Here is a 26,375-nt window from a genome sequence, read left to right as displayed (position 1 = left end):
CCAACTGTGCCACCAGCTGTGCCATCAGTGTCACCAGCTGTGCCATCACCGTGCCATCACTGTGCCATTGCTGTGCCACCAGCTGTGCCATCACTGAGCCACCAGCTGTGCCACCAGCTGTGCCATCACTGTGCCACCAGCTGTGCCAGCAGCTGTGCCACCAGCTCTGCCACCAGCTGTGCCATCACTGAGTCACCAGCTGTGCCATCAGTGTCACCAGCCGTGCCACCAGCTGTGCCACCAGCTGTGCCATCAGCTGTGCCATCAGCTGTGACACCAGCTGGGCCACCAGCTGTGCCATCACCGTGCCACCAGCTGTGCCAGCAGCTGCGCCATCAGCTGTGCCATCATTGTGCCATCAGCTCTGCCACCAGCTGTGCCATCACTGTGTCATCAGCTGTGCCACCAGCTGTGCCATCAGCTCTGTCATCACCATGCCATCACTGTGCCATCACTGTGCCATCACTGTGCCATCTACTCTTTGGACCACCCACATCTCAGCCCCCCACTTCTCCCTCCAGCCCCATCCCCGCCTTTCTGCCTGCTGCTTTTTGGCAGAAAAGGGATTTTACACACTCCTAATCGACTGCACAGCCCTGATTTCGGTGCTATCTATTCATTTTGGAAGCCTTTTCCACGGCCTCGTGTCAAAATGCAGCGCTCTCCTGGGAGTCAGAGTGTGTCACAGAGTCACAGAGTCACAGAGTCACAGAGTCACAGAGTCACAGAGTCACAGAATCACAGAGTCACAGAGTCACAGAATCACAGAGTCACAGAATCACAGAGTCACAGAGTCACAGAATCACAGAGTCACAGAGTCACAGAATCACAGAGTCACAGAGTCACAGAGTCACAGAAGAGTCACAGAGTCACAGAATCACAGAATCACAGAATCACAGAGTCACAGAGTCACAGAGTCACAGAATCACAGAGTCACAGAGTCACAGAGTCACAGAGTCACAGAGTCACAGAGTCACAGAATCACAGAGTCACAGAGTCACAGAGTCACAGAGTCACAGGATCACAGAGTCACAGAGTCACAGAATAGCAGAATCACAGAATCACAGAATCACAGAGTCACAGAGTCACAGAGTCACAGGATCACAGAGTCACAGAGTCACAGAATAGCAGAATCACAGAATCACAGAATCACAGAGTCACAGAATCACAGAGTCACAGGATCACAGAATCACAGAGTCACAGAATCACAGAGTCACAGAGTCACAGAGTCAGAGTCACAGAATCACAGAGTCACAGAGTCACAGAGTCACAGAATCACAGAGTCACAGGATCACAGAATCACAGAGTCACAGAATCACAGAGTCACAGAGTCACAGAGTCACAGAGTCACAGAATCACAGAATCACAGAATGATGAGGTTGGAACAGACCTCTGAGACCATCGAGTCCAACCTGTGCCCCCACACCTCAGCCAGACTGTAGCACCAAGTTCCATGGCCACTCTGTTTTTAAACACACCCAGAGATGGTGATTCCACCACCTCCCTGGGAAGAGCATTCCAGCACTTTATTATTCTTTAGGTGAAAAATTTCCTCCTAATATCCAACCTGTCCCTTCCCTGACAGAGCTGGAGACTGTGTCCTCTGGTTCTGCCAGTGCTGCCCGGTGGGAGAGACCGACCCCACCTGTCTGCAACCTCCCTGAGGAAGGTGTGGAGAGCAATGAGGGCACAAAAAGGACACCTCTGAGAGAGAAAAAAGGGCATCTCTGAGCGAGCAAAAAGGGCACCTCTGAGAGAGCAATGAGGGCACCTCTGAGAGAGCAATGAGGGCACCTCTGAGAGAGCAATGAGGGCACCTCTGAGAGAGAAAAAAGGGCACCTCTGAGAGAGCAAAAAGGGCACCTCTGAGAGAGCAATGAGGGCACCTCTGAGAGAGCAATGAGGGCACCTCTGAGAGAGCAATGAGGGCACCTCTGAGAGAGAAAAAAGGGCACCTCTGAGAGAGCAAAAAGGGCACCTCTGAGAGAGCAATGAGGGCACCTCTGAGAGAGCAATGAGGGCACCTCTAAGAGAGCAATGAGGGCACCTCTGAGCCTCCTCTTCTCCAGGCTAAACAACCCCAGTTCCCTCAAACGTTCCTCGCAGGGTTTGTGTTCCCAGCCCCTCTCCAGCCTTGTTGCCCTCCTCTGATCAGGCTCAAACGTCTCAGCGTCCTTCCCAAACTGAGGGGCCAGGGCTGGACACAGCACTCAAGGTGTGACCTCACCAGGGCTGAGCACAGGAGAAGGATGGACCCCCCTGCTCCTGCTGGCCCCCAATTCTTCAGGGGAAGGATGGACCCCCTGCTCCTGCTGGTCACACCATTCTTCAGGGGAAGGATGACCCCCCTGCTCCTGCTGGCCCCAAAATTCTTCAGGGGAAGGATGGACACCCCTGCTTCTGCTGGCCCCAAATTCTTCAAGGGAAGGATGGACCCCCCTGCTCCTGCTGGCCCTCAATTCTCCAGGGGAAGGATGGACAGACACCCTGCTCCTGCTGGTCCCACCATTCTTCAGGGGAAGGATGGACACCCCTGCTCCTGCTGGCCCCACAGTTCTTCAGGGGAAGGATGGACCCCAATTCTTCAGGGGAAGGATGGATCCCCCTGCTCCTGCTGGTCACACCATTCTTGAGGGGAGGATGACCTCCCTGCTCCTGCTGGTCCCCAATTCTTCAGGGGAAGGATGGACACCCCTGCTCCTGCTGGCCCCCAATTCTTCAAGGGAAGGATGGACCCCCCTGCTCCTGCTGGCCCCCAATTCTTCAGGGGAAGGATGGACACCCTGCTCCTGCTGGCCCCCAATTCTTCAGGGGAAGGATGGACCCCAATTCTTCAGGGGAAGGATGGACCCCCTGCTCCTGCTTGCTCCCAATTCTTCAGGGGAAGGATGGACACCCCTGCTCCTGCTGGCCCCCAATTCTTCAGGGGAAGGATGGACCCCCTGCTCCTGCTGGTCCCACAATTCTTCAAGGGAAGGATGGACCCCAATTCTTCAAGGGAAGGATGGACCCACTGCTCCTGCTGGCCCCCAATTCTTCAGGGGAAGGATGGACCCCAGTTCTTCAGGGGAAGGATGGACCCCCTGCCCCTGCTGGTCCCCAATTCTTCAGGGGAAGGATGGACAGACCCCCCTGCTCCTGCTGGCCACACCATTCCTAATGCCAGCCAGGATGCCACTGGCCTTCTTGGCCACCAAGGCACGTTGCTGGCTCAGATTCAACCTCGTCTGCAAGCAGGATGCCCCTTGTCTGCTCCCATGGAAGGGCTGCAAGAACAGGAATTCCACCCAGCTTATTCCATCCAGGAATAACCCCGGGAGGGGCCAAAATCCAGCCGGATCGCCGCGAGCCGCCTGGTGGAGCAAAGATGGTCACGGAGATAAGGAGTCTGCCGGCATCGTTTCCCTCCTATCAGATGGAAACTGCCCGTTTCCCCCGGCTCCCGCACGGGCAAAGTCACTGCTGAAGGTCCTGCCTGTTTTATCCTGGTTTTGTGCCTTTGTTTGTTTAAACTTCCGAGATCTCGGCTGATAGGGCCGGCCAGACTCAAAGCTCCGCCGCCGCCGCGCCCCCGGCGCTCCGGGAGGATGCGGGCGGGCTCGGGGTGGAATCGGGGCTGGGGGTGCAGCAGCAGCGGGGAGGTAAATCGGGTCCTGACGCCTCTTCGGAAATGGTGGAGAGGGGCACCGTGCCAGGGAAACAGCTGGCAGATGTTGGAGCTCTGGATGCTGAGGATTTTAGGCTTTCTGTGCTGACACGTGTTTAAAAACAGACTGGAAATGGCACTTGGTGCTACAGTCTGGCTGAGGTGTGGGGGCACAGGTTGGACTCGATGGTCTCAGAGGTCTCTTCCAACCTCATCATTCTGTGATTCTGTGACTCTGTGACTCTGTAACTCTGTGACTCTGTAACTCTGTGACTCTGTAACTCTGTGACTCTGTGATTCTGTGATTCTGTGACTCTGTGACTCTGTGATTCTGTGATTCTGTGACTCTGTGACTCTGTGACTCTGTGATTCTGTGACTCTGTGATTCTGTGATTCTGTGACTCTGTGATTCTGTGATTCTGTGACTCTGTGACTCTGTGATTGATTCTGTGACTCTGTGACTCTGTGACTCTGTGACTCTGTGACTCTGTGACTCTGTGACTCTGTGATTCTGTGACTCTGTGACTCTGTGACTCTGTGGCTCTGTGATTCTGTGACTCTGTGACTCTGTGATTCTGTGACTCTGTGACTCTGTGATTCTGTGACTCTGTGACTCTGTGACTGTGATTCTGTGACTCTGTGATTCTGTGACTCTGTGACTCTGTGATTCTGTGACTCTGTGACTCTGTGACTCTGTGATTCTGTGACTCTGTGACTCTGTGATTCTGTGACTCTGTGATTCTGTGACTCTGTGATTCTGTGACTCTGTGACTCCGGTACTCTGTGACTCTGTGACTCTGTGATTCTGTGATTCTGTGACTCTGTGACTCTGTGACTCTGTGATTCTGTGACTTTGTGACTCTGTGATTCTGTGATTCTGTGACTCTTCTGTGACTCTGTGATTCTGTGACTCTGTGACTCTGTGACTCTGTGACTCTGTGACTCTGTGATTCTGTGATTCTGTGACTCTGTGACTCTGTGACTCTGTGATTCTGTGACTCTGTGACTCTGTGACTCTGTGATTCTGTGATTCTGTGACTCTGTGACTCTGTGATTCTCTGTGACTCTGTGACTCTGATTCTGTGACTCTGTGACTCTGTGACTCTGTGACTCTGTGACTCTGTGATTCTGTGGTTCTGTGACTCTGTGATTCTGTGACTCTGTGATTCTGTGACTCTGTGACTCTGTGACTCTGTGACTCTGTGATTCTGTGATTCTGTGACTCTGTGACTCTGTGACTCTGTGACTCTGTGACTCTGTGACACACTCTGACTCCCAGGAGAGCGCTGCATTTTGACAGGAGGCCGTGGAAAAGGCTTCCAGAATGAATAGATAGCACCGAGATCAGGGCTGTGCAGTTGATTAGGAGTGTGTAAAATCCCTTTTCTGCCAAAAAGCGGCAGGCACAAAGGCGGGGATGGGGCTGGAGGGAGAAATGCGGGGCTGAGATCGGGGCGGCCCGAACGGCAGCCCTGAAAGTGGCAAAACGGGAAGCGGAGCTTCCTCTGCCCGCGGTCCCGTGCGCTCCGGGGCAGCGGGAAGTGCCCGGCCCCGGCCGTGGGAACGGCCCCGGCGGCGGTGTCCCAGTGCCTGCCCCCGCGGGGACACCTGGGGACAGCGGGACCTGCCCGGGGGACAGCGGGGACCTGCCCGGGGGACAGCGGGGACACCTGGGGACAGCGGGACGTGCCTTGGGGACAGCGGGACCTGCCCTGGACATCGGGACCTGCCCTGGGGACAGCTGGACGTGCCCTGGGGACAGGGGGGACACCTGGGGACAGCGGGGACGTGCCCTGGGGAGAGCGGGGACACCTGGGGACAGCGGGGACCTGCCCTGGGGACAGCGGGGACACCTGGGGACAGCGGGGACGTGCCTTGGGGACAGCGGGACCTGCCCTGGGGACAGAGGGACGTGCCCTGGAGACAGCGGGACCTGCCCTGGGGACAGGGGGACGTGCCCTGGGGACAGGGGGGACACCTGGGGACAGCGGGATGTGTCCTGGGGACAGCAGGGACCTGCCCTGGGGACAGCGGGACCTGCCCTGGGGACAGGGGGGACACCTGGGGACAGCGGGACATGCCCTGGGGACAGCGGGACGTGCCCTGGGGACAGCGGGGACACCTGGGGACAGCGGGGACCTGCCCTGGGGACAGGGGGGACACCTGGGGACAGCGGGGACCTGCCCTGGGGACAGCGGGACGTGTCCTGGGGACAGGGGGGACACTGGGGACAGCGGGACCTGCCCTGGGGACAGCGGGACCTGCCCTGGGGACAGGGGGAAGTGCCAGCCCGAGGCTCTGGGTGCGACCCCGCGGCCACCGCGCTCGTCCACACAACGGAGGTTTCACCTTTTAACCCTTTAGTTCCCCCAAAGTTCTGTCCATCGACTCCTGGGCTGCCCAGTAAAGTTTAAATCCTCAAATCTTGATTGGAGGTCAGCCGTTGCCATAGTAACAAGCCAAGCCTCCCAAATATCCCAACCCCGGGCCACCCCAATAACACCACGAAGGATAGAACAGAAATATATAAATATTTATATGAATATATATTTTAAATATATATTTAAATATATATCTATATCTATATAATATATAAAAGTCTGTAAAACTTCTCTTAACATATATATCTAGATCTATATCAATATCTAGATCTATATCTAGATATAGAAATAGAAATAGAAATAGAAATAAAAATAGAAATAGAAATAGAAATAGAAATAGAAATAGAAATAGGTATAGATATAGATATAGATATAGATATAGATATAGATATATAGATATAGATATAGATATAGATATAGATATAGATATAGATATAGATATAGATATATTAAATTTGCCTTTTAATTGTGAGAATCATCCCATTACTCATCAATCACACCCTGATGCTGCCTTACACCCCAGGGGGAAATCCTCTCCTGCCCTCCTGGTGCCTTTTTGGGCTACCTGAAAACAGAGAGCAGGCAGAATTAAGGGAATAAAAAATGGTTCTATTCATGGAAGGAGCCTTCAGGTACATTTTGCTCAGGGGGTTTAATTCTTTTAGAGGTTTGGTCTGGTTTTGGGTGTAGTCCCTGAGAGGGGCGGGGGGGGGGGCTTCATCTGCCTGAAATGTACCTGAAGGCCTTCGATAAATAAATAAATATTTAAATAAATAAATAAATATTTAAATAAATAAATAAATAAATAAATAAATAAATAAATAAATAAAACTAAATAAATAAATAAATAAATAAATAAATAAATAAATAAATGCTTTTTATGCTCTTAATTTGGCCTGGCCTCTGTTTTTAGGCAGCCCAGGAAAGGCACCCTGCAGCTCTGCATCCTGGAATCGCTGGGAATCACCAGCCTGGAATAACCAGGGACCCCCTTGGCTCCGAGGTCATTCCCACAGCACCTCTCTAGAACATTCCATCCCCATCCAGGCGAGCTCTGCTCCTGCTGAGCACCTCGGGGATGCTCAGGGTGAACCGCTGACGGCCTTGCCTGTACCACAGGATGGGATTTGCCACGAAAAGTGGGAAATTGGGGTGGGAAAACACCCAGGGAAGGACGAGGAGGGAGCGAGAGGAGCCAGGATGGAGCTGGGGCCCGGTGAGCGGGAGGAAGGGAGGCCGGTGGTGGCTGTGTGCTCAGCAATAGGAAATGCTTTATTAGCTGGGAGTGGTGGAGACAAGCCAGGCAGGAAGAGGCAGTAATAAGAAACATTTTTTTTTTTTTGACTTCTCCCACATCCAGACCGCAGAGCCGCTGCCAAACGGACAGCGGGGTGGCCAAGCCGGGCCCCTGCGGGTGACAATCGTGACAATCCCCCCCCAAAGAGGGACAGGCACGGCCGGGGGAGCCCCCTGGGTGGCAGCATGGGTGGTGGGAGCGGGGCAGACCCATGAGGATCCTTGGAGAGGGGGCTCAGGAGCGGAGCTGCCCCGGCTGAGGCGGATCCAGGAGCGGGATCGCGGCTGGGAGAGCCCCCCCGGGGCTGGGCAGTGCCGGGGGCTCCCGCAGGACCTGGATGCTGGAGGTGAGTGGGGTTGGGGGGCTCGTGGGGTTGGGGCTGCACCAAGCTCGGGGCTTCCCTCCTGGCTGAACCCCGAAATCAGGATTTGGCCCCGTTTCCTTCGCGTTCTGGGGGGTTGTGGGGTTGGTATTAGGGTTAGAGGGGCTGGAACTGGGGTCAGGAGCACGAATCAGGGCTCACACCAGCGTGGTGGCAGCGGGATCTGTCCCCAGGTCCTGCCTAAAGAGCTGAAATAATAAGAAACCGCAGCAGAAAGGCTGGGATCGCCATGGGAAATGGGGAATTTGGTGTGTTTTGAAAAGAGGTGGGGGAAAATGAGGGAAAGTTGACAGCTCTGCCAGTGAGGGCTGCAGTGGCAGCACAGAATGTGCCACCTCAGGGCTCCCCTGCTGCACACCAAATTCCAGGTGTCCCGTTAGAAGTGTGTAAAATCGCTTTTCTGCCAAAAACCAGCGGGCAGAAAGGCAGGGATGGGGCTTGGGATGGAGCTGGAGGGAGAAGTGGGGGGGCTGAGATTGGAGTGGCCCAAAGAACAGCCCTGAAAGTGGCAAAACGGGAAGTGAAGCCAAGAAAGACCCAAGTGGTCACTGAAGAGGCTCCATCTCCAACACCAAGCTGGGAAGAGCCCCAGCATGGAGCTCCTTCCACTGGGGCCCTCTGGGAGGCTGGGGCAGACACAGGCCACGGTGTCCCTGCTCCCAGGTGAACCTGAACAGGTTTTGTTGGCTTGAGGAGCCTGGCTGAGCTGCCCTGGTCAGAGCAGGGAGCCTGAACCACCCCACAGCCCCCAGCGCTGCCCTGCCACCCTCCCCGGGCTCCTCTGGCCTCCTGCTCCCTTTTCCCTCCATGGGTGAGGAAATTTTCCTTCCCCAGGGTTTGCTCCAGACCCTTGAGCTGGGAAATTTTCCTTCCCCAGGGTTTGCTCCAGACCCTCCAGCTGGGAAATTTTCCTTCCCCAGGGTTTGCTCCAGACCCTCCAGATGAGAAATTCTCTTAACCCAGGGTTTGCTCCAGACCCTCCAGCTGGGAAATTTTCCTTCCCCAGGGTTTGCTCCAGACCCTCCAGCTGGGAAATTCTCCTAACCCAGGGTTTGCTCCAGACCCTCCAGCTGAGAAATCCTTCCCCAGGGTTTGCTCCAGACCCTCAAGATGAGAAATTTTCCCTCCCCAGGGTTTGCTCCAGACCCTCCAGCTGAGAATTTCTTCCCCAGGGTTTGCTCCAGACCCTCGAGCTGGGAAATTTTCCTTCCCCAGGGTTTGCTCCAGACCCTCGAGATGAGAAATTTTCCTTCCCCAGGGTTTGCTCCAGACCCTTGAGCTGAGAAATTTTCCTTCCCCAGGCTTTGCTCCAGACCCTCCACCTGAGAATTTCTTCCCCAGGGTTTGCTCCAGACCCTCGAGTTGAGAAATTCCCCTTCCCCAGGGTTTGCTCCAGACCCTCGAGTTGAGAAATTTTCCTTCCCCAGGGTTTGCTCCAGACTCTCCAGCTGGGAAATTTTCCTTCCCCAGGGTTTGCTCCAGACCCTCCAGCTGCAGCACAGCTCCTGGCCAGCACCCATGCCCCATCCCAGAGGTTTTCCCTTTTTTTTTTTTCCTTCTCCTGATGCCACAAATCCCAGAGAATATAAAGCAGCACCCAGGCAGGCAGGGAAAGATGCTCTGGATGCCAGGGAGCTGCAGTTCCTGGTGAGAAGGGAGGAAGGAAGGGACAGGGATGGGAATGCCAGGATGGGTTTGTGCCTTTACTGGGATGTTTTTCCTGTGGGATGCCAGGGACAGCTCTGGATTAAGATTTGCTCTCAGTAACAACAACAATCCATGGGGATGTTTTGTACACAGCAGAGTTTGGGTGAGGCCCTGCCTGCTTTGTGTTTCATGGCAAATATCCTGCAGCTGTCTAATGGTTCAGGATTTTGGGGAAGTGGCTCCAGGGAGGGAATTCACCACCTGGGAGGCTCAGCTTCCCTTTTAAATCACACATCCTGCAGCTCTCAGGACTGCAAGAACTGTGGTGCTGCTGGGGAGGAATCAGCAGCCCAGCTCCAGAGGGGTTGAGTTTTAAAATAAAGCTGATCCTAGCCCAGTTCTGGGGGAGTTGGGACTTTAAAGCTGATCCTAGCCCAGCTCTGGGGCAGTTGGACTTTAAAGCAAAGCTGATCCTAGCCCAGTTCTGGGGGAATTGGGACTTTAAAGCTGATCCTAGCCCAGTTCTGGGGCAGTTGAATTTTAAAATAAAGCTGATCCTAGCCCAGTTCTGGGGCAGTTCAGATTTTAAAATAAAGCTGATCCTAGCCCAGCTCTGGGGGAGTTGGATTTTAAAACAAAGCTGATCCTAGCCCAGTTCTGGGACAGTTGGGGTTTTAAAACAAAGCTGATCCTAGCCCAGCTCTGGGGCAGTTCAGATTTTAAAACAAAGCTGATCCTAGCCCAGCTCTGGGACAGTTGGATTTTAAAATAAAGCTGATCCAAGCCCGGCTCTGGGGCAGTTCAGATTTTAAATAAAGCTGATCCAAGCCCGGCTCTGGGGCAGTTCAGATTTTAAATAAAGCTGATCCAAGCCCAGCTCTGGGGAAGTTCAGATTTTAAAATAAAGCTGATCCTAGCCCAGCTCTGGGGGAGTTGGATTTTAAAACAAAGCTGATCCTAGCCCAGCTCTGGGGGAGTTGGATTTTAAAACAAAGCTGATCCTAGCCCAGTTCTGGGGCAGTTGGGGGTTTAAAACAAAGCTGATCCTAGCCCAGCCAAGGGTCGGATGGATCAGCCTGGCATCACTCCTCCACCCAGGACCTGCCCTCCAGCCCCAGAACCCAGGATCCCCTCACTGTTTCCTCCCCTCAAGCCACAACCAAGCGAGTTATTTTGGGGAGGAACAGCCCGATTTCAGCAGGGCTGGAGCCCGCCGGGTCAGCCACGTCCGCGTGTGCGCTGCCGAGGGCCGCCCTTGCGTGACTGCGCTTCCCCATCAAGGCCAGAATCTAAACAATCTTGATTCCTGTCCCAGCAGCCCTGGGCTGGGCTCTTCAATTGCAGGAAACGGAGCCTTTGGCATGTTTATGTCGGGAACACGAAGAATGAGCCCAGGAGGGGCCGGGGCTGCGGCCGCGCAGCGGGGCGGGGGGCGGCGGGGGGATGGCCGTGTTTGCCTTGGCAGAAACGTCTCTTTCACAAGGAGAAAAAAAAAAAAAGAAAAAAGGAAGATTAAAAATAGCCAAACTTCCCCCAAAGGCTCAGCAAGGAATTTTTTGGCTGTCCCAGCACCTCTGTTTGTGTCATTGATAAGCTGCGCACAAAAGCAGCCCCGGGAGGGAGAGCCTGCTCGTGGGGTGGGGGGTTTGGGCTCCATCCCACCGGCAGGTTTTCCCAAAGTGGGGATCCCCAGCAGTGCTGTGGCATCAGCAGGGCTGCCAAGCCCACGGGGGGTGGGTTTTTATGGAGCAGGAGCCCTGGGAACGGCGGGAAGTTGTTGTGTTTGTGGGGTGCCCCGAAGAAGGGAGGAATGATGAATCTGGCTCCATGCTCTCAGAAGGATAATTTGGTATTTTATGATACTATATTGTATTAAAGAATATTAAACTATACTAAAGAATACAGACAGGATGCAGACAGAAGGCTAAAAAGATAATAATGAAAACTCGTGACTCTCTCCAGAGTCTGGACACAGCTTGGCCCTGATTGGCCAAAGAGTGAAAACAATTCACATCAGAATCCCATCTAACAATCACCTGTGGGTAAACAATCTCCAAGCACATTCCAAAGGATGTGAAGTTCCTTGGAAGCACATTTGGCACAGAGGAATGATGAATCTGGCTCCATGCTCTCAGAAGGCTAATTTGTTCTTTTATGATACTATATTATACTAAAGAATATTAAACTATACTGTACTAAAGAATACAGACAGGATAGAGACAGAATGCTAAAAAGATAATAATGAAAACTTGTGACTCTTTCCAGAGTCCTGGCACAGCTTGGCCCTGATTGGCCAAAGAGTCAAAACAATTCACATCAGAATCCCATCAAACAATAACCTGTGGGTGAACAACCTCCAAACACATCCCAAAGGAGCAAAACAGAGGAGAAGCAAATGAGATAATTATTGTTTTCCTTTTTCTCTGAGGCCTCTCAGCTTCCCAGGAGAAAAATCCTGGGCGCAGGGATTTTTCCAGAGAATGTGAATTTAAGGGGAAGTGCCGTTGTGGGGATCACCGGGAGAAGGGAAGGAGCTGGGGCTGCATGGACGTGGCCAGGACCTGTTTCCAGCACATTCCTCAGCTCTGTGGGGCCACGAGTGGCACCCCACGGCACGGCAGGGAGGTGCCCTGAGCTTGGGAGGGCCCGGGATGTGTTCTCAGGAAGGGCTGTGCCAGGATGTCCGGAGCCAAGCTCCGGTGGAGCAGCACATCTTACCTCACTCTTGCCCTCTGCCAAGCCCCCTCCCTTCCCAAAGCCCCTGTCTGGGTCAGCTGTTGTCTGTCTGTGCCCAGACAAGCATAGGATGGTTTGTTCAGATCAGGCTTCAAAAGTCCAGGCTGGACTCTCAGGTTTTTGGTCTTCAAGGTTGTTTATTATTTCTTATCTACAAAGTTTTTGATCTGACCAGCAAGGCAGCCAAAGGCACTCTGACCGCCCACGGGGCAGTCGTGGCTTTTTATAACAAAAACTACATAAATCTTATTTACCTTTTGTCCCCAATACTTATCATCCTTATTACCAAGTGTACCTTCACCAAGAACTATCCAAAATATATCTGTGTCACACAGAAAATGGAAGACATGAAGAAGGAAGAAGAACCATTTTGGCAGGCCCAAATTCCTCCATCTTGTCTCCACAACCCCCCTGTACCAAAACCTTAAAACCTGTGTTTTACCCTGTAATTCTGCTATTTCTATACCATTTAAACCCCAGTGATTCTCATATCCTCACACACAGGTGGCACATCCCTAGAGGGATCAAAGTCGAGCCACCAGGTGCTTCTGGCAACATTCCAGAACCTCCGAGCCCCCCAAGGGTTCTCTGGGTAGCTCTGGACATCTGGAGCGATGTGCTGAGTTCCCAAAGCCCCCCCAGGGTTGGGGGTGGGCCCTGGGGGTGCAGGGGCTGCTCTGACCCCCCCTCTCTCCCCAGGATGACGCCGGGTGGGGCCGGTGGCCGGGTGGTGCTGGCGCTGATGACCTTGTCCCTCAGCTTCGCCGCCGGTGAGTGCCAACGCCGCGGGGTCAGAATAAACCCTCGGCTTCTTGGGATCATCTCTGCCCAAAATAAAAGCCAGGGAGGAAGCTGGGCTCCTCAGGGACTGTGCTGTGACCCTGTGCTATGGTGAGCCATCCCCCAGAGGGGATCTCAGCTTAATTAATTGTGGTTGATCAAGAGCTTTGCTGTCACCGGAGGGGAGGTGGGGAAAGGCTGGTAGCACACACTAAAAATGTGGGTTTTCCCAGGGGTGGTGGTGGTGATGATGATGGTGATGGTGGTGGAGGTGGGAAGCAGGAGGAGCTGCTCAGCCTCCCAGCAGGCACCAGGTGACCTGGGCACTGGGTGCTCTTGCAGGGAGGTCCAGGTTAAGGTGGCTGTGCCAGGGAGGAGCAGCAGAGCTCACTGGGGGGATGAATTTCCATCGAGTCCCTGTCCTGCCCACGGGGCCAGCAACCCCGAACCAGCCCCAGCACCGCCCCACAGCACCTTTGGGCAGGGGGGCAGGAGTGCAGGATGGCCCCCACAGCCATCCCCTCACTGTCCCCTCGCTGTCCCCTCGCCGCCGGATGTCTGGCTGCCCTCACGCTGAACTCGCTGATTCCAGGAGGGATATTTTCTGTGCAAAAGGGCAGAGCTAAATTAGGAATTTGGGAGCGTGGCTGCCATCTGAGCCACCATGGCACAGGAAAGCGCCTTCAGAGAAGTCAGGAAAAACTCCAGGAAAGAGCCTGGGTTTGGCACCCAGCTCCCAAAACCCCCACTGGGAAGGCACTGGCTGAGTTTGGGGTTTTTGATCTCACCCCAGGCTCCCACAGGTCCCCTGGGATTTTGTGGGCAGGACATGCCCCTGTGTGTTGTAAACCAGTGCATCCCAGTTAATCCCAGCTGCTAGGCTGGATCTATCCCAGGCAGGCCCAGCCCATCCCATGGAGCCTCCTGGGGCTGTGGGAACAGGGGAACAGGGCTGGGGCTTGGAGCCCAGCTGGGAGCAGGGGATTTTCAGGATGGGCTCCTTGTACCAAGCACCCAGCTGGGAGCAGGGGATTTTCAGGATGGGCTCCTTGTATGGAGCACCCAGATGGGAGCAGGGGATTTTCAGGATGGGCTCCTTGTACCGGGTGGGAGCAGGGGATTTTCAGGATGGGCTCCTTGTATGGAGCACCCAGATGGGAGCAGGGGATTTTCAGGATGGGCTCCTTGTGCTGAGCACGGAGATGGGAGCAGGGGATTTTCAGGATGGGCTCCTTGTGCTGAGCACCGAGATGGGAGCAGGAGATTTTCAGGATGGGCTCCTTGTATGGAGCACCCAGATGGGAGCAGGGGATTTTCAGGATGGGCTCCTTGTGCTGAGCACCCAGCTGGGAGCAGGGGATTTTTAGGATGGGCTCCTTGTGCTGAGCACCCAGATGGGAGCAGGGGATTTTCAGGATGGGCTCCTTGTATGGAGCACCCAGATGGGAGCAGGGGATTTTCAGGATGGGCTCCTTGTATGGAGCACCCAGATGGGAGCAGGGGATTTTCAGGATGGGCTCCTTGTGCTGAGCACACAGATGGGAGCAGGGAATTTTCAGGATGGGCTCCTTGTGCTGAGCACCCAGCTGGGAGCAGGGGATTTTCAGGATGGGCTCTTTGTACCGGGTGGGAGCAGGGGATTTTCAGGATGGGCTCCTTGTATGGAGCCCAGCTGGGAGCAGGGGATTTTCAGGATGGGCTCCTTGTATGGAGCCCAGCTGGGAGCAGGGGATTTTCAGGATGGGCTCCTTGTATGGAGCACCCAGCTGGGAGCAGGGGATTTTTAGGATGGGCTCCTTGTACCGGGCACCCAGATGGGAGCAGGGGATTTTCAGGATGGGCTCCTTGTATGGAGCACCCAGATGGGAGCAGGGGATTTTCAGGATGGGCTCCTTGTAGCGGGCACCCAGATGGGAGCAGGGGATTTTCAGGATGGGCTCCTTGTGCTGAGCACCGAGATGGGAGCAGGGGATTTTCAGGATGGGCTCCTTGTGCTGAGCACCGAGATGGGAGCAGAGGATTTTCAGGATGGGCTCCTTGTATGGAGCACCCAGATGGGAGCAGGGGATTTTCAGGATGGGCTCCTTGTATGGAGCACCCAGATGGGAGCAGGGGATTTTCAGGATGGGCTCCTTGTATGGAGCACCCAGATGGGAGCAGGGGATTTTCAGGATGGGCTCCTTGTATGGAGCACCCAGCTGGGAGCAGGGGATTTTCAGGATGGGCTCCTTGTACCAGGCACCCAGATGGGAGCAGGGGATTTTCAGGATGGGCTCCTTGTATGGAGCACCCAGATGGGAGCAGGGGATTTTCAGGATGGGCTCCTTGTATGGAGCACCCAGCTGGGAGCAGGGGATTTTCAGGATGGGCTTTTTGTACCAAGCACCCAGCTGGGAGCAGGGGATTTTCAGGATGGGCTCCTTGTATGGAGCCCAGCTGGGAGCAGGGGATTTTCAGGATGGGCTCCTTGTATGGAGCACCCAGATGGGAGCAGGGGATTTTCAGGATGGGCTCCTTGTGCTGAGCACCCAGCTGGGAGCAGGGGATTTTTAGGATGGGCTCCTTGTATGGAGCACCCAGCTGCGAGCAGGGGATTTTCAGGATGGGCTCCTTGTGCTGAGCACCCAGATGGGAGCAGGGGATTTTCAGGATGGGCTCCTTGTACGAGCACCCAGATGGGAGCAGGGGATTTTCAGGATGGGCTCCTTGTATGGAGCACCCAGATGGGAGCAGGGAATTTTCAGGATGGGCTCCTTGTGCTGAGCACCCAGCTGGGAGCAGGGGATTTTCAGGATGGGCTCCTTGTACGAGCACCCAGATGGGAGCAGGGGATTTTCAGGATGGGCTCCTTGTATGGAGCACCCAGATGGGAGCAGGGGATTTTCAGGATGGGCTCCTTGTATGGAGCACCCAGATGGGAGCAGGGGATTTTCAGGATGGGCTCCTTATACCGGATACCCAGATGGGAGCAGGGGATTTTCAGGATGGGCTCCTTGTACCAGGCACCCAGAGCAGCCTTCCCCACCTTCTCTGACGCTCCCAGGCTGCCCATTCTCCAGATTTGGAGCCTTTAGGAGGATGTCCCTGTCCCCAAAGCCACCAAATCTCCCGGGTGGGCAGTGGGGTGACCCGTGTCTCCTCGTGGTGCCCGCAGAGGAGCTGCTGTGCGCCTGTGACGTGCCCCACTGCAGCCAGCCCAACTGCACGGGCAAGGTGTGCTTCGTCAGCAAGAGGAGGGAGGAGGGCACCATCACCCAGCACCGGGGCTGCTTCTCCCAGAACATTCTGGAACACTGCCACACGCCCGTCACGGAGCAGTACGGCATGAGGTGCTGCAACTTCCACATGTGCAACGCCGGGCTGGAGATCTTCCTGCAAGGTACAGGGGACAGGGGACAGGGACACAGGGCTGGGGACGGCGCTGGCTGTGGGATTTTCTGGGTCCCCAGGACGAAGGAGGAATCTGATTCCATGTTCTTAGAAGGTTAATTTATTATTATGATATAATACATTATATATAATATAATATAATATAATATAATATAATATAATATAATATAATATAATATAATATAATATAATATAATATAATATAATATAATATAATATAATATGCAATATAATGCAATGTAACATGATACAAATTATAGATAATAAATATAAATGTAACAATATACTATTAATAATTAATAATAAATAAATAATAAATTATAGATAATAAATATATAAAAATATAAATTATATAATATGAATATTTTTAAATATAATGTGTAATATATTATGTAATATAATGTGATATAATATGTAATATAATGTATTATGTTATATTATATTATATTATATTATGTTATGTTATATTATATTATGTTATGTTATGTTATGTTATGTTATGTTATGTTATGTTATGTTATGTTATGTTATGTTATGTTATATTATATTATATTATATTATATTATATTATATTATATTATATTATATTATATTATATTATATTATATTATATTATATTATATTATATTATATTATATTATATTATATTATATTATATTATATTATATTATATTATATTATATTATATTATACTGTACTAGCTCACTAAAGAATACAGACAGGATATTTACAGAATGTTAAAAGCTAATAATGAAAACTCGTGACTCTCTCCAGAGTCTGGACACAGCTGGCTATGATTGGCCAAAGAGTGAAAACAATTCACCCCAGGATCCCACCAAACAATCACCTGTGGGTGAACAATCCCCAAACACATTCCACATGAGCAAAACACAGCAGAAGCAAATGAGATCAGAATTGTTTTCCTTCTCTCTGCTGCTCCTCAGCTTCCCAGGAGAGAAACCCTGGGTGAAGGGATTCTTTCAGAGAATGTGCATGGCACAGGAAAGGCCCTTTTTAAAATAGAAAGTGGAATTAAAAATTCTTTGTGCTGGCTGGAGAACGGTTCCAGCCTGGGCAGTGTCACCTCAGCCGAGGGAAACAGGGAATCAGAGCAGGCATGGGGGGCTTGGGAAGGGCCCTGAGGAGCTGGGGGGGGTCTGATGTTCGTGTCCTGGACCCCCATGGCAGGGAGGAGTGATGGATTTGGCTCTTTGTTTTTAGGAGGTTAATTTATTGCTTTATAATACTATCGTATATTAAAAAATACTATACTAAAGAATACAGAAAAGATAACTTGCTGAATGCTAAAAGATGATAATGAAAACTCGTGACTCTTTCCAGAGTCACATTTCAGGTTCCATTTTATAATACTATATCATTATACTATTTTACAATACTATGTTATATTATAATACTATATTATGTAAAGAATGCTATACTGTGCTATACTAAAGAATACAGACAGGATGCAGACAGGAGGCTGAAAGATAATAATGAAAACTCATCACTCTTTCCAGCATCACATTTTTGTTTCCATTTTATAATATTATATTATATTATTGTACTATTTTACAATACTACGTTATTTTAAATACTATACTATGTAAAGAATGCTCTACTGTGCTGTACTAAAGAATACAGACAGGATGAAGACAGGAGGCTGAAAGATAATAATGAAAACTCATCACTCTTTCCAGAGTCACATTTCAGTTTCCAATTTATCATACTATAGTATTATACTATTTTACAATACTATGTTATATTATAATACTCTATTATGTAAAGAATGCTCTACTATTCTATACTAAAGAATACAGACAGGATATCTACAGAATGCTAAAAGCTAATAATGAAAACTCGTGACTCTCTCCAGAGTGACATTTCAGTTTCCATTTTATAATACTGTACTATATTATTGTACTATTTTACAGTACTATATTATATTATAATACTATATTATATCAAAGAATGCTCTACTATTCTATACTAAAGAATACAGACAGGATGCAGACAGAAGACTAAAAAGATGATAATGAAAACTCGTGACTCTTTCCAGAGTCACATTTCAGTTTCCATTTTATCATACTATATTATTATACTATTTTACAATACTATGTTATGTTATAATACTATATTATGTAAAGAATGCTATACTGTGCTATACTAAAGAATACAGACAGGATGCAGACAGGAGGCTGAAAGATAATAATGAAAACTCATCACTCTTTCCAGAGTCACATTTTTGTTTCCATTTTATAATATTATATTATATTATTGTACTATTTTACAATACTACGTTATATTAAATACTATACTATGTAAAGAATGCTCTACTGTGCTATACTAAAGAATACAGACAGGGTGCAGACAGAATGCTGAAAGATGATAATGAAAACTCGTGACTCTTTCCAGAGTCACATTTCAGTTTCCATTTTATCATATTATATTATTATACTATTTTACAATACTATGTTATATTATAATACTATATTATGTAAAGAATACTCTACTATTCTATACTAAAGAATACAGACAGGATACAGACAGAAGGCTAAAAGATGATAATGAAAACTTGTGACTCTCTCCAGAGTGACATTTCAGTTTCCATTTTATAATACTGTACTATAATATTGTACTATTTTACAGTACTATATTATATTATAATACTATATTATATCAAAGAATGCTCTACTATACTAACTAAAGAATACAGACAGGATACAGAGAGAAGACTAAAAAGATAATGATGAAAACTCGTGACTCTCTCCAGAGTGACATTTCAGTTTCCATTTTATAATACTGTACTATATTATTGTACTATTTTACAGTACTATATTATATTATAATACTATATTATATCAAAGAATGCTCTACTATTCTATGCTAAAGAATACAGACAGGATGCAGACAGAAGACTAAAAAGATAATGATGAAAACTTGTGACTCTCTCCAGAGTGACATTTCAGTTTCCATTTTATAATACTGTACTATATTATTGTACTATTTTACAGTACTATATTATATTATAATACTACTAACTCGTGACTCTCTCCAGAGTCCTGACCCAGTTTGGCCCTGATTGACCAAAGAGTGAAAACAATTCACACCAGGATCCCATCAAACAATCCCCTGTGGGTGAACAATCCCCAAACACATTCCACATGTGAGCAAAACACAGCAGAAGCAAATGAGATAAGAATTGTTTTCCTTCTCTCTGAGGCTCCTCAGCTTCCCAGGAGAGAAACCCTGGGTGAAGGGATTTTTTTCAGAGAATGTGAATGTCACACCCTCGTTTCCCCCACCCAGGAGAAGATGCCCTGGTGAAGACACCTTCCCTACCCAACCTCCTCCTGATGATCTTCGTCCCGCTGCTCTCCCTCCTCATCCTCGCGGCGCTCACGGCGCTCTTCTGCTGGAAGGTGGCCCAGCACCGCCACAAGCACAGCGACTTCGGCGACACCGACCTCATGCTGAAGGCATCCATGATGGGAGACAGCACCTTAGAGGTGGGGGAGCCCCGTGAGGGACCCTGAACGTCCCCAGGGTGGGTGGGTGTGTGTGGGGATGGCCACCACGCTGACCCTGCGGTCACCCCTGTTTGCACAGGACCTGCTGAACGACGACTGCACCACGGGCAGCGGGTCCGGGCTGCCTTTCCTGGTCCAGAGGACGGTGGCTCGGCAGATCACCCTCATGGAGTGTGTGGGTAAGGAGAGGAGGCTGTGATTTATTAAAAAATATGGGTGTTGATCTAGTGCCGATATCCAGCTGTGACGGATAAAACCTCTCTGACAGTTTGGAGTTACAAAGTGGATGTTCATTGTGGGATAACTCCCAAATACACACCCAATTTACAGGTGATTTTATCTACACAAGTATTTAATACCCAAAATGGAAATGCATGTTCATAACTCTGGAACATACCATTCCCAGTATGGATATTGATCTAGTACCAATACCCAAAAACTCTCTGACAGTTTGGAGTTACAAAGTGTTTGTTCATTGTGGGATAACTCCCAAATACACACCCAATTTACAGGTGATTTTATCTACACAAGTATTGAATACCCAAAAAGGAAATGCATGTTCATAACTCTGGAACATCCCATTCCCAATATGGATATTGATCTAGTACCAATACCCAAAAACTCTCTGACAGTTTAGAGTTACAAAGTGTATGTTTATTGTGGGATAACTCTCAAATACACCCTGCAATTTACAGGTGATTTTATCTGTACAAGTATTGAATACCCAAATTCAAATGCATATTCATAACTCTGGCACATCCCATTCCCAATATGGATATTGATCTAGTACCAATACCCAAAAACTCTCTGACAGTTTAAAGTTACAAAGTGTTTGTTCATTGTGGGAAAACTCCCAAATACACACCAAATATACAGGTGATTACAGAGCCCTTCTATCTATATGAGTATTGAATACCCAAAATGCAAATGCATAACTCTGGCACATCCCATTCCCAACATGGATATTGATCCATGGATTTTGATACCTGTAGATATCAATTCAATACAAGTACTGAATACCCAAAATACAAATGCACATCCATAACTCTGGGACATCCCATTCCAAATATGGATATTGACCTAGTACCAATACCCAAAAACTCTCTGACGGTTTAGAGTTAGAAAGTGTTTGTTTATTGTGGGATGGCTCCCAAATACACACCGTGATTTACAGGTGATTACAGAGCCCTTTTATCTAAATGAATATTGAATACCCAAAATACAAATGCATGTTCATAACTCTGGGACATCCCATTCCCAGTATGGATATTGATCTAGTACCAATATCCAAAAACTCTCTGACAGTTTAGAGAGTTACAAATACACACCGTGATTTACAGGTGATTGCAGAGCCCTTTTATCTATGGAAGTATTGAATACCCAAAATGGAAATGTGTATTCATAACTTTGGTTCATCCCATTCCCAATATGGATATTGATCTATGGATTTTGATATCCATAGATATCAATTCTATACAAGTCTTGAATACCCAAAATGCAAATGCACATTCATAACTTTGGTTCATCCCATTCCCAATACAGATATTGATCTATGGATTTTGATATCCAGAATCTATGGATTTTGATATCCATAGATATCAATTCAATACAAGTACTGATTAGCCAAAATGCAAATGCATGTTCATAACTCTGGAACATCCCATTCCCAATATGGATATTGATCTATGGATTTTGATATCCAGAATCTATGGATTTTGATATCCATAGATATCAATTCAATACAAGTACTGATTAGCCAAAATGCAAATGCATGTTCATAACTCTGGAACATCCCATTCCCAATATGGATATTGATCTATGGATTTTGATATCCGTAGATATCAATTCAATACAAGTACTGAATACCCAAAATGCAAATGCACATTCATAACTTTGGGACATCCCATTCCAAATATGGATATTGATCCATGGATTTTGATATCCGTAGATATCAATTCAATACAAGTATTGAATACCCAAAATGCAAATGCATATTCATAACTCTGGCACATCCCATTCCCAGTATGGATATTGATCTAGTACCAATATCCAAAAACTCTCTGACAGCTTAGAGTTAGAAAGTGTGTGTTTATTGTGGGATAACTCCCAAATACACACCCAATTTACAGGTGATTACAGAGCCCTTTATCTATACAGGTATTGAATACCCAAAATACAAATGCATAAATTTGGTTAATCCTATTCCCAATATGGATATTGATCTATGGATTTTGATATCCATAGATATCAATTCAATACAACTATTGAATACCCAAAATACAAATGCACATTCATAACTTTTGTACATCCCATTCCAAATATAGATATTGACCTAGTACCAATATCCAAAAACTCTCTGACAGTTTAGAGTTAGAAAGTGTTTGTTTATTGTGGGATAGCTCCCAAATACACACTGTGATTTACAGGTGATTACAGAGCCCTTTTATCTATGGAAGTATTGAATACCCAAAATGCAAATGCACATTCATAACTTTGATACATCCCATTCCCAATATGGATATTGATCCATGGATTTTGATATCCGTAGGTATCAATTCAATACAAGTATTGAATACCCAAAATGCAAATGCACATTCATAACTTTTGTACATCCCATTCCAAATATGGATATTGATCTAGTACCAATATCCAAAAACTCTCTGACAGCTTAGAGTTAGAAAGTGGATGTTTATTGTGGGATAACTCCCAAATACACACTGTGATTTACAGGTGATTACAGAGCCCTTTTATCTATGGAAGTATTGAATACCCAAAATGGAAATGCATAACTTTGGTACATCCCATTGCCAATATGGATATTGATCTATGGATTTTGATATCCATAGATATCAATTCTATAGAAGTATTGAATACCCAAAATACAAATGAATATTCGTAACTCTGGCACATCCCATTCCCAATATGGATATTGATCTAGTACCAATACCCAAAAACTCTCTGACAGTTTAAAGTTACAAAGTGTTTGTTCATTGTGGGAAAACTCCCAAATACACACCAAATATACAGGTGATTACAGAGCCCTTCTATCTATATGAGTATTGAATACCCAAAATGCAAATGCATAACTCTGGCACATCCCATTCCCAACATGGATATTGATCCATGGATTTTGATACCTGTAGATATCAATTCAATACAAGTACTGAATACCCAAAATACAAATGCACATCCATAACTCTGGGACATCCCATTCCAAATATGGATATTGACCTAGTACCAATACCCAAAAACTCTCTGACGGTTTAGAGTTAGAAAGTGTTTGTTTATTGTGGGATGGCTCCCAAATACACACCGTGATTTACAGGTGATTACAGAGCCCTTTTATCTAAATGAATATTGAATACCCAAAATACAAATGCATGTTCATAACTCTGGGACATCCCATTCCCAGTATGGATATTGATCTAGTACCAATATCCAAAAACTCTCTGACAGTTTAGAGAGTTACAAATACACACCGTGATTTACAGGTGATTGCAGAGCCCTTTTATCTATGGAAGTATTGAATACCCAAAATGGAAATGTGTATTCATAACTTTGGTTCATCCCATTCCCAATATGGATATTGATCTATGGATTTTGATATCCATAGATATCAATTCTATACAAGTCTTGAATACCCAAAATGCAAATGCACATTCATAACTTTGGTTCATCCCATTCCCAATACAGATATTGATCTATGGATTTTGATATCCAGAATCTATGGATTTTGATATCCATAGATATCAATTCAATACAAGTACTGATTAGCCAAAATGCAAATGCATGTTCATAACTCTGGAACATCCCATTCCCAATATGGATATTGATCTATGGATTTTGATATCCGTAGATATCAATTCAATACAAGTACTGAATACCCAAAATGCAAATGCACATTCATAACTTTGGGACATCCCATTCCAAATATGGATATTGATCCATGGATTTTGATATCCGTAGATATCAATTCAATACAAGTATTGAATACCCAAAATGCAAATGCATATTCATAACTCTGGCACATCCCATTCCCAGTATGGATATTGATCTAGTACCAATATCCAAAAACTCTCTGACAGCTTAGAGTTAGAAAGTGTGTGTTTATTGTGGGATAACTCCCAAATACACACCCAATTTACAGGTGATTACAGAGCCCTTTATCTATACAGGTATTGAATACCCAAAATACAAATGCATAAATTTGGTTAATCCTATTCCCAATATGGATATTGATCTATGGATTTTGATATCCATAGATATCAATTCAATACAACTATTGAATACCCAAAATACAAATGCACATTCATAACTTTTGTACATCCCATTCCAAATATAGATATTGACCTAGTACCAATATCCAAAAACTCTCTGACAGTTTAGAGTTAGAAAGTGTTTGTTTATTGTGGGATAGCTCCCAAATACACACTGTGATTTACAGGTGATTACAGAGCCCTTTTATCTATGGAAGTATTGAATACCCAAAATGCAAATGCACATTCATAACTTTGATACATCCCATTCCCAATATGGATATTGATCCATGGATTTTGATATCCGTAGGTATCAATTCAATACAAGTATTGAATACCCAAAATGCAAATGCACATTCATAACTTTTGTACATCCCATTCCAAATATGGATATTGATCTAGTACCAATATCCAAAAACTCTCTGACAGCTTAGAGTTAGAAAGTGGATGTTTATTGTGGGATAACTCCCAAATACACACTGTGATTTACAGGTGATTACAGAGCCCTTTTATCTATGGAAGTATTGAATACCCAAAATGGAAATGCATAACTTTGGTACATCCCATTGCCAATATGGATATTGATCTATGGATTTTGATATCCATAGATATCAATTCTATAGAAGTATTGAATACCCAAAATACAAATGAATATTCGTAACTCTGGCACATCCCATTCCCAATATGGATATTGATCCACGGATTTTGATATCCATAGATATCAATTCAATACAAGTACTGAATACCCAAAATACAAATACAAATTCATAACTCTGGAACATCCCATTCCCAATATGGATATTGATCTAGTACCAATACCCAAAATCTCTCTGACAGCTTAGAGTTAGAAAGTGTTTGTTTATTGTGGGATAATTCCCAAATACACACCCAATTTACAGGTGATTACAGAGCCCTTTTATCTATATGAGTATTGAATACCCAAAATGCAAATGCATGTTCATAACTCTGGCACATCCCATTCCCAATATGGATATTGATCCATGGATTTTGATATCCATAGATATCAATTCAATACAAGTACTGAATACCCAAAATGCAAATGCATATTCATAACTCTGGGACATCCCATTCCCAGTATGGATATTGATCTAGTACCAATACCCAAAAACTCTCTGACAGCTTAGAGTTAGAAAGTGTTTGTTTATTGTGGGATAACTCCCAAATACACACTGTGATTTACAGGTGATTACAGAGCCCTTTTATCTGTATTGAATACCCAAAATGCAAATGCATGTTCATAACTCTGGCACATCCCATTCCCAATATAGATATTGATCCATGGATTTTGATATCCATAGATATCCATTCAATACAAGTACTGAATACCCAAAATACAAATGCATATTCATAACTTTGGTACATCCCATTCCCAATATGGATATTGATCTATGGATTTTGATATCCAGGATCTATGGATTTTGATATCCATAGATATCAATTCAATACAAGTATTGAATACCCAAAATGCAAATGCACATTCATAACTCTGGGACATCCCATTCCAAATATGGATATTGATCTAGTACCAATATCCAAAAACTCTCTGACAGTTTAGAGTTAGAAAGTGTTTGTTTATTGTGGGATAACTCCCAAATACACACCCAATTTACAGGTGATTACAGAGCCCTTTTATCTATAGAAGTATTGAATACCCAAAATGCAAATGCATATTCATAACTCTTGTTCATCCCATTCCCAATATGGATATTGATCTATGGATTTTGATATCCATAGATATCAATTCAATACAAGTACTGAATACCCAAAATACAAATGCATATTCATAACTCTGGGACATCCCACTCCAAATATGGATATTGACCTAGTACCAATACCCAAAAACTCTCTGACGGTTTAGAGTTAGAAAGTGTTTGTTTATTGTGGGATGGTTCCCAAATATACACTGTGATTTACAAGTGATTACAGAGTCCTTTTATCTATAGAAGTATTGAATACCCAAAATGCAAATGCACATCCATAACTCTGGCACATCCCATTCCCAATATGGATATTGATCTATGGATTTTGATATCCATAGATATCAATTCAATACAAGTATTGAATACCCAAAATACAAATGAATATTCGTAACTCTGGCACATCCCATTCCCAATATGGATATTGATCTATGGATTTTGATATCCATAGATATCAATTCAATACAAGTATTGAATACCCAAAATGCAAATGCACATTCATAACTCTGGAACATCCCATTCCCAGTATGGATATTGATCTAGTACCAATATCCAAAAACTCTCTGACAGTTTAGAGTTACAAAGTGTGTGTTTATTGTGGGATAACTCCCAAAT

At 46.7% G+C, this 26,375-nt stretch overlaps 1 protein-coding gene across 1 annotated transcript in view; it reads left to right on the top strand.

Annotated features, from left to right (window-relative positions):
- The first annotated feature begins 7,398 nt into the window (after window positions 1-7,398).
- The window catches only part of ACVRL1 (activin A receptor like type 1), a 29,940-nt gene continuing 10,963 nt past the window's right edge, over window positions 7,399-26,375 (top strand). Inside the window, exons 1-5 of the mRNA XM_084223683.1 lie at window positions 7,399-7,670; window positions 12,789-12,859; window positions 16,024-16,248; window positions 19,566-19,765; window positions 19,866-19,965. Of these exons, the coding sequence (XP_084079809.1) occupies window positions 12,790-12,859; window positions 16,024-16,248; window positions 19,566-19,765; window positions 19,866-19,965 (595 nt within the window). The 5' untranslated portion in view covers window positions 7,399-7,670; window position 12,789. The remainder of the gene's footprint in view (window positions 7,671-12,788; window positions 12,860-16,023; window positions 16,249-19,565; window positions 19,766-19,865; window positions 19,966-26,375) is intronic.

Source organism: Fringilla coelebs (genome assembly GCF_963513975.1).
Source record: "Fringilla coelebs genome assembly, chromosome: 30".
NCBI classification, from domain to species: domain Eukaryota; kingdom Metazoa; phylum Chordata; class Aves; order Passeriformes; family Fringillidae; genus Fringilla; species Fringilla coelebs.
This window is presented reverse-complemented; position numbering and strand designations above follow the sequence as displayed.